The sequence below is a fragment of the Vipera berus genome (genome assembly GCF_964194415.1).
Source record: "Vipera berus genome assembly, chromosome: 2".
Taxonomy (NCBI): domain Eukaryota; kingdom Metazoa; phylum Chordata; class Lepidosauria; order Squamata; family Viperidae; genus Vipera; species Vipera berus.
In genome coordinates, this window is record NC_138203.1 from 154142305 (window position 1) to 154151242 (window position 8938).

The 8938-nt window shown below is 41.6% G+C and overlaps 1 protein-coding gene and 1 long non-coding RNA gene across 8 annotated transcripts in view; one reads left to right on the plus strand and one right to left on the minus strand.

The window, feature by feature from the left end:
- Positions 1 to 4773, minus strand: part of BPTF (bromodomain PHD finger transcription factor) — a 77890-nt gene extending 73117 nt beyond the window's left edge. For 4 of the 7 annotated variants that reach the window (XM_081317646.1, XM_081317643.1, XM_081317644.1 and 1 more), the window contains exon 1: positions 3846 to 4772. In XM_081317646.1, the coding sequence (XP_081173772.1) occupies positions 3846 to 4542 (697 nt within the window). In that variant the 5' untranslated portion in view covers positions 4543 to 4772. Of the gene's footprint in view, positions 1 to 3845 lie in introns of all 7 variants that reach the window. The other 3 variants (XM_081317640.1, XM_081317641.1, XM_081317639.1) reach the window with 1 other exon arrangement.
- An 18-nt stretch (positions 4774 to 4791) lies between these two features.
- LOC308662151 lies at positions 4792 to 8898 on the plus strand. Its single transcript, XR_014025110.1, has 3 exons — positions 4792 to 5515; positions 5593 to 5671; positions 8834 to 8898. It is a non-coding gene; the product is annotated as an uncharacterized lncRNA (long non-coding RNA).
- Positions 8899 to 8938: the final 40 nt, after the last annotated feature.

The following is an 8938-nucleotide window of genomic DNA, read 5'->3' on the forward strand; positions in this document are numbered from 1 at the left end:
ATTTATGTTGAGGATTGGCAGTGGGGGTGGGGTGGGGGGGCTGGGTGTTTGGTTTTTATTCCCCCCCTTCTGCTGGGTGGTGGCAGGTTTTGGTCACTTCACCTGACCCTGGGACACTGACCATCATAAATATGAATCAGTTGTCAAGCATCTGAATGTAAATCACAAGACCCTGGAGATGCTGCAACATGCCAGCTGATCAGCACTTCTTCTGGGCTCAGCAGAAGCACCAGGATCAGTGCCGAGCTCCAGCTGGAGCCTGGCACTGATCCTGGCGCTTCCGCTGAGCCCTGCAGCTCCAGCCATCTCTCGTTCAGGTTTGTGCGGTGCTGCCACCAGTTCAGCTCATTCCCCTCCCCCGCTACCACTTTTCTAGGATGGTCGCGTACCACCTGCTAGGTGCCAATGTACCACAGGTGGTACCCGTAGCACTGGTTGAAAAGCCCTGGATTAGATTTGCTTTTTTTCAAACCACGTTGGGCAGCTTCAATCTCTTTCCAAGTCAACCTACAATTCCCAAGAAGAGCAGAACCAGAGCAGAACAGTACTTCTAATCCACAACTCTCTCAAATGCTAAAAAAGGATACTATCCTGTTTCCCTGAAAATAAGACCCAACCGGAAAATAAATCCTAGCATGATTTTTCAGGATCCTCGTAATATAAGCCCCACCCCAAAATAAGCCCATCAGCCAAATACCATATTTCCTCAAATATAAGCCCTAACCAGAAAATAAGCTCTAATGCGTCTTTTGGAACAAAAATTAATATAAGACCCGGTCTTACTTTCAAGGAAACACAGGTATGGTCAATGATATCAAGTCATTGAACAGACTGAGAGTATTACCACAACCATATGACTCTCTTGGTAAAAGATGATTTGTTAGGGCACTCGAGGGCAACTCTGTATCACATATGGGTCATAATACTTTTAAGGCGAAAGATTTATACGATCTGAAGAGAAACCAGTGTGGGTCATAATATTCAGTTTCCTCTAAAAGGTCCTCTGGAATTACAGCATCCTTATCCCCCTTCTCTAAATATGAAATAAAGGATACAAATCTATGATTATTAAAATTAGTTTATTAATCAAGCTGATTAGGGATTTGTTGCTTCTCATGTCTCATTAATAAGTACCACCCCCAAAATGACAACTTTTATTAATTTTCTATGTGAATGGCTTCAAGTTATGAAATTCCTTTCCCTAGAAATCTGCTAAGTTTTTTACTCCTTCCCAGCGGATTGTTAGGTTGTACATCAACATCTAGGTGAAGAGAAGGGAAGCTCCCTACCCCTGTTCAATCAGTGAAAATAGCTATTGCTGACGGAACCAAGCCATGGGATATTACCATTCATGCTTTACATTTACTTCTAAAGAGTAGTGGGCAGGACTACTTGTGTACAATTGAAAGAAAAATACCGACCCAGAGAGATATGGCACAATTAGGAAACTGAGGAAGAAATATAAGTAATTCTCATATGCTTTTTGCTTTAAATCAGGGATGTGCAAAACTCAGCGATTCAGGAACCAAATATTCCAAAGTACTTCTGAGAATTATGAACTCTGTTCAGACAACGCTAAATCTCTTCTGTGCACAGTTTCGGCACCATTGCTTGGACTAGAAATTCCTTCATGGTGGCATGAATCTTTCTGGATTGCAAAAATTTGCAAATTTCTATGCTAAATTATACATTAACCAGAGCTGATAAAAAACAAAGGCAGGACAAAAATCTATAAAGTAAAAAAAATGTACTTGGCTCAAAATAAAAGTATTTTCTAGAAATATTTGGCTCTTTAGCATTTTAAGAAAACTTTTTTTAAAAAAACTGTCATTAAGCTACAGTAATACTGCATATATGTGAACAATACAGGACAGCAGGTAGAAACAAAATTTGCTAACTAGCATATTGCTGCAGTCAATGAGATTTTGGTCAGGTACATTCACTATAAACTATTAAACCTTATTATCACTGATAGTTAAGCAAAGCAATAAGAAAACTGATATTAACTCTGGAAGTAAAATCTATCTACAAAATAAAACTGGCTACGCTATCTGATAGTAGTCATCGAGAGTCAGGTAGTATACAAGCTTGATACATTATTATATTGACAAGAACCTTTACTTTTTAATCTTTAAAAATGTATAGAACAATCTTAAATACAATGTCTATAGTCACACAATTAGTGTTATATAAAAATAGTTTACACAAATTAGATGCAACTCTGAAGTATTAAATATGTACTAAAGTTCATTCAAAATCATAAGTGCATATGATTAAAAATGCATTCCATGTTGTGAGCATGAGTAAACAGTTTTGTTATTTGCTTTCCTGGAGAAGCATAATTATCACGTCTCCTTGGACAAATTTAATTCAACCATCCTAGTTAAATACTGAATTGTTTAGAATATTTCTTTGTCACTGAAGAAGCAAAACAAAGAAAGATCAATAAACACTGAACTGGTAAAAACATTATCTGGGTAAACAAAGCTTTATACTTATCTATGCAATCTATTCTCACCCTGTGAAGCAAGGAAAGCTTGCTTTATAAAAATTGGAAAAATTAGCTTAATGTATTTGGAGGGATGGCAATGATACCCTTCAAATGTATGTATTGTAATTCCCTTACTCCCCAATCAGTAAAATCCTACTTGTGATTTACAAGAGTTTTGATTTAATCTAAATTAAGGATGATAGGCTGGAAAAGAATGATTTAGGTATTCAGAAGACCCCAAATATATCTATTGTATCTATCATTGTATCTATATATTAAAACATAAAACAATTAAAAATCCGACACCAGTTTTACACAACCTCAATAAACTGTATTTTTGGTAAATGACATAATTTCCCTTGAACTAAAATATTGTACTTTCAACTTATCTAGTTATGTTAATTTAGAAACAGAAACAAAAATTACCCACAGAACAAATTAAATCCATGTAATCTCACCTAATAACATTTTGCTTGAATACAATATTTACTGAGAAGTTTAAGTTCGATGGAACTGACTTAAGACATACTTAAAGTTAAGTGTAGCAGTGTGTCAGATAACGTTTTATATAATTTGCACTCTATTAATACTTACTGGAAATAAACTGTAATCGATATCATAATTTAAATTATATAAGCATACAATGTGGGTTCTATCAAGAGCAGAAAGCAAGCTCTAACCATTATCAATTTAGCAAAACCACAGAAGAGAAAGGCCAAACAAGCAACAGTTTTCAGTGATCTTATCCCGGTTTACAGCGGAAAGCTATTAAAAACAGCGGCCAACATCCAAAACAAAGGTGCCCATTTTAATTTGAACCACAGAAGCAGGCTTAACACACACACACACACACACTTTTTCCCCCTTAACGTTCAGGAATGTTATCTTTTTAAGGGCGCATCTGCCTTCCTCCAGGTGACTCTACAACTCACCTGGACTGTCTGTGGACAGCAGAGCCCTCGTCCCTTTCCAAACCTCCTACGCCAATATTTACCCACGCCACCTTTCCCCCAAGTACAACAGGATGAGCTCCCCCACCCTTCCACACGGTTTCCTTTGCAGATCTGGCATTGTTGCATTTCAGGCATCCGCCGCCCTGTTTTTCGAAAAGTCCCTTCCGAGTCTCTCTTTCTCCGCGTCTGTTGTTCGTCTGCATGCAGTCGCCACCTTTCCGTCGCCGCGCTCCCCCACTTTCCCCCCCTCCCCGCTTCGGCCGCCCCAACCAGCCCCTCGCCCCGCGCCGGACCAGCGGAGCGACGCCCCTCTCCCCCCGCAAAGGGCCGATCCCCCCCCCAACACACCCACCACCCAGGGCCACTCCCCCCCGGCTCCCTTTCTGACCCCCCCCCTCTACCTGGGGTACTGCTGTAGGTGCTGTGGCTCCTGAAGCTGCTCTCAGTGCAATAGCTGGCATCATCCTCGTCCTCCATCTCTTCGGGGTAATCGGAATCGTCGTCGTCGTCGTCCTCCATGATCTCCTCCTCTTCCTCGGAGTCTGGCTTCTCCTCCGCCTCGCCGTCCTCCTCGTCCTCGTCGGAGCCCACGCTCTCCTCTTCCTCCTCCTCGGCACTCTCATGATCGTCGTACACTACTTTGCTGCCGCCGCCGCCGCCGCTCCTCCTGGACGAGGCGGCCGCCCTGCCTTGGCTGCTGCTGCTGCTCCGGCTGCCTCCGCCTCCTCCTCCCCCCGCCGCCGCCGCCGCCGCCGCTCCAGCCCTACCCCGGCCCCTACCGCTACTGCCTCCCCCACCAGGGGTGCTGCTGCTGCCGCCGCCTCCCTTCCTCCTGCCGCCCCCCCTGGAGGAGGAGGAGGAGGAGGAGGCGGCGGCGGCGGAGGAGGAGGCCTGGCCAGCTCCGGACCCCCTCGACCTGGGCCCCGCAGCCCCAGCCGCCTGGGCCGAAGCCGCCCACCTGCCCCGGCTGCTGCCCCGCAGTCTGGACCTCAGACCCCCAATGGGGCCCGGCGGGGCGGGCGGAGCCGGGGTGCTCGGCCGAGCGGGGGCCGCCGCAGGCTGCTGATGTTTGGGCGGCCTGCCTCGCCGGCCCCGCATCGCTAGCCGAGGGGGGGGGAAAGAAGCGAGGGGGCGAGGGCACTCGGCTCCGGCGGGAGGCTGCGGGGAGCCTCCTCCCCGCGGTCGGAGCTCTGGGGCAGGGAGGGGGCGCCACCGACTTGCGAGGGCCGAAGGCTCAATTCGAATCGCCGGCGTCCCGCTCCGGATCGCCACCGGCCGCCATCTTGTTTCTTCGTCTCTGCCTCGGATCGCTCCGCTCTGACTGGGGGAAGCGGCGGCGGCGGCAGGCCCAGTGCGCCTCACGTGACCAGCCTCCTAGGCCGGCCAGCGCCGGCGGGGGGCGCCGGAGAGCTACGGCGGCGGCGGCGGCGGCTGCTGCTGCTGCCCTCGCTCCGGTTCCCAGCCATCTTCGATGCGGAGCGAGCGACGGGTGCAGCCGCGCGTCCATCCTCTCGGAAAGCATCCCGCCTCACACATCACCTCAGACACCTGTTAGCCCCCCCTTAAGGGAGATGCCCTTTCTTTCCCCCGCCCGTACGTCGGCTTATGCCCTCAGCAGGCACCATCGCTTCTGATAACGCCGAAGAGGTTTTTCAAGCCTCGGTTGCTCCGTATTTACTTCCTGAAATTGCTTCAGATTCAGAGCCGTTGCCGTTTACAAGTGGAACAGCTTGCCGTCAGAAGTTGTAGGGGCTTCCATGACTGGAGGTTTTTAAGAAGAGACTGAACAGCCACGTGTCTGAAATGGCAGAAGGTGTCTCCTGCTTGAGCAGGGAGTTGGACTAGAAGACCTCCAAGGTCCCTTCCAGTTCTATTCAGATTGATTGCTTGCTTCACACAAGGTTATACATGTGCATGCGAAGGAAAGTTTGTAGCAGGTATGCAAAAGTGTCAGGCTGGTTTCAAAAGAGGTGGCGTGGAAACGCAATAACAAAATTATGCCTTCCGTGGCCCATTACTTTTGTCATGGGAGGAGAAGGAGGAAGAGGAAGGAAGGAGTACAAGAAGAAAGGTATGAGATGAAGTAGAAAAGTTCAAACCTTAAACAAAGTAATAATGCATCTAACTGAAGTGCTTTACATATTCCAGATTTAGAAGATCGACCTTAATCCTGGCAGCTACTTCCTGTACTTATCAATCTACTTGTTGGAGCCATTCTTGACCTAAGGTACTTGTTTTTCTATACCTGCACACTGGATAGAACCATTTTTTGAGAATTTAAAAAATTAAAAGATTTTACAAAGAAAATAAAAACTGGTACAAATTAATAAACAATAACAAAGGAAAGGAAGAAAGAAAAGTGCAGAAAAACAGAACCAAAAACAGAAAGCTTTCAATTTCTTCTTCAATAAATACAAGCACAATTACAATATTCTCTCTTATTCTATGAGTATAAAAAAGCTCCTTTTTCTATTATCCAATTTTTTCTAATCATCCAAACCACATCATGAATTCATGCTTTCTGTTTCATGCAAAAAGTCTTTAAGGTGTTCCAGTCAGTCATAAATAAATACACACACACACACACACACACACACACACTAATCAAATATATTAATTTAGCTATCTGCCAGTTCCATCATCTTCAGCCATTCCTCAGTTATGGTTAATGTTAAACCTTTCCATATAATAGTCTCACTATGGTTATCAAATATTAAAACAGAATTCTGTGACTTTTTCTTGTTTTCTATCCATTAATCCCAAAAAGAAGTCTCTGATTTCAACTGTACTTTAATCTTTAAAATTTTCTGCATGTGTTGGTGTATGCATATCCAACATATTTTAGCTTTTTTTGCAGGCCTATCATGGTAAAATGCTCCTTCATGTTAATCCTTTCAGCAAAGATTCTAGGTACTTTCTTTCGTAACAAATACCAATGATACATCATGTTATAAAATTATTTTTAAGGCTAGAACATAGTACTAAAAAGCAATATATTGTTTGACTATTAACAAATCAATTAGGAAAAAAGATGTGAAACATTTGATTTATAAAATTTTGGATGAGATACTCAGGAGATATTATATTAGGAAGAGAAATGGAGTTCCTTTGTATATTAATCAACTAACCCAGATCTTGTTTTAATTGATGAAAATGGTAGATACGTTGGTGCAGAAGTTACACTATATGAACTTAAACCTATGATTTGGAAGTAGTGTCAGGTCCACTCTCTGGCCTGGATTTTTTCCTATGATAACTGGTGTATGATGCAGAACTGGAATAGTTTCCCCTCAAGACTTCTGTGAAAAATATTAAAATTAAATATTTCAATTAAAATTAAAGTTTAGTAATTTTTCTAAAGGATTTTTAATGGATAGTTTAGTTGTTTGATACATGTCAGAAGAATTGTAATTCAAGAGAATATACCTATTTTTCAGAAAAAAACTTCCATTTCAAGAAAAGTGATTTGAATTTCAAAAAAAACTGACTACTAAAAATTCAAGTTTGGGTGGTCAACATTAAAGTTTTGACCAGTTAAAACTGAAAAATATTATATTTGATTTTGTAGAACATTGTCAGATTATAAAGACAAAGCTATTTGCAGAACTGTTTTTGCTTCATCAATTGAAGAACTAAGATTTCCAGTAATTTTTGAATGTTTAAAAAAAGAACCTAGAATCTTTTTCATTTCTTCTTGGGAAATGTGCAAGAGTCTTACATAAAATATTTATATGTATATCCCATCTATATTGTTTTTATAAATTTGAAGTCTTCCTCCTATTTTCCCAACAAGAACCCTGTGAGATGAGTTGGGCTGAGAATGATGGGTCCAAAGTCACTTGGCTGGCTTTTGCATTTAAAAGTTGGACTGGAACACTCAGTCTTCTGGTTTCTAGGTGGTGCCTTAATGATTTAGACAAAACTGGCTCTCATGTTTTAATTCAAGCAATCCTACTACTTCAGCCTTTATCAACTTAATATTGATACCAATCATTTTCCAAATTGGGATAGCATTTCATTTTGACAAGAGCAGAGTAGAATGTTCATACCATGGGATTTTTCTTCCTCCTGGTTACTTACTAGAGGCCCTAATACAGTACTGGAGAAAAGAGCTCTTACATAGATAAAATAGACTCCATGCCAGTCCTTTCTGCAAACTTATGTAATTATTTATGAACCTTCTTAACTGGACGGTGACACTTGCAATGCGAAGTAAGGCCTCTAGAACAGCACCACTTGTTATTCTAATAATCACTGGAAGTCAGGCAGCATGTAAATTTAAATAATAGGGGATAAATGATTCTGGGTAAATTTCAGATTCTTAAATAGCAGAAATTTGTTCAGGTTTTATCAAATAGAAAAACTGAAGGAGTGATGAGTCATCTAGTTTCCACTGAAATTGAGTCGTTCTGGATTTTGGATTGGATTTGGACAAATTGTAGTTTTGATTAGATTTGTGAATATGATCGCCCATCTTGAAACCAATCAGTTTATTGAATGAATGGCTAAATCTGTTCATCTACTGGGAAAAGCCATTATAGGTATCTTTTTAATTATCTGTCACACTTTTCTCTGAAACCTAGGGGACACTGTGCCACCCAAACCAGTCTAATAAGAGTGCCCACTAATAGATGGACTGTTTTGAACTTGGCAATACATTATTCCCCTTTAGATTTCCCCAACTATCAGTTGGAGATAAAGCAGTCAAGTCTCTATCTTTTTAAGCAATGAAACTTGTCAAATTATGACAAGTTTTGACTTGCTCTGAGGGTTCCTTTTATGTCTCTAGGTTCCTCAAGATGTAAGATTAATTTACATAATTAAGTTTGAATTATTATGCTTCTTTTTTCCAGGTCCAGCTTAGGTGCAATTTAGTTTATAAAAGCCATTTTTTTCAGATTTTTGTAGAGTTTTAAAGACTTTAAAGACTAAGAAAAATGTAGAACCTTGAATTCCTGCCACAAGTTCAGATATGAAGCTAAAAGGTTGTCTTAGAGCAGGCCTAGGTGCACACTCCATATTCATGAGTGTCTCAAGAAACTGCATCTTATCCTGGAGTTGCTTGCCAGCCCCATCATCCATGAAAACATGCATCTGATTTATGGAAGCACCAACTCTGCATTTCATATTTGCTCATAAATCCCTTTTTGGTTTGGGATCCAAAGCCCAGCACATTCCTGCTAGTTACTATCAATTTTAATAACTTTTTATTATACTGCTGTAGAATTGTGAAGCAGTTTTGTTGTGCTTGTTTATACGTTGCTCAAATTTATGCAATGGAAAACTATAAATGTAACTTGTAGAATATCATCCTAGAGATATATTTCCCCTATAACATCCTTTGGTATATTTAGTTTAAGAAAAACCAAATTATATTTTATGTCTGCAGTCTTCAGATGATTAATATGACTTAACGAGGACAGGATAAATGTTCATCAGAGTGAGAAATGGACCATAGGTATTTCTCTGAAATAGAATAAAAGGCTCTTTACAA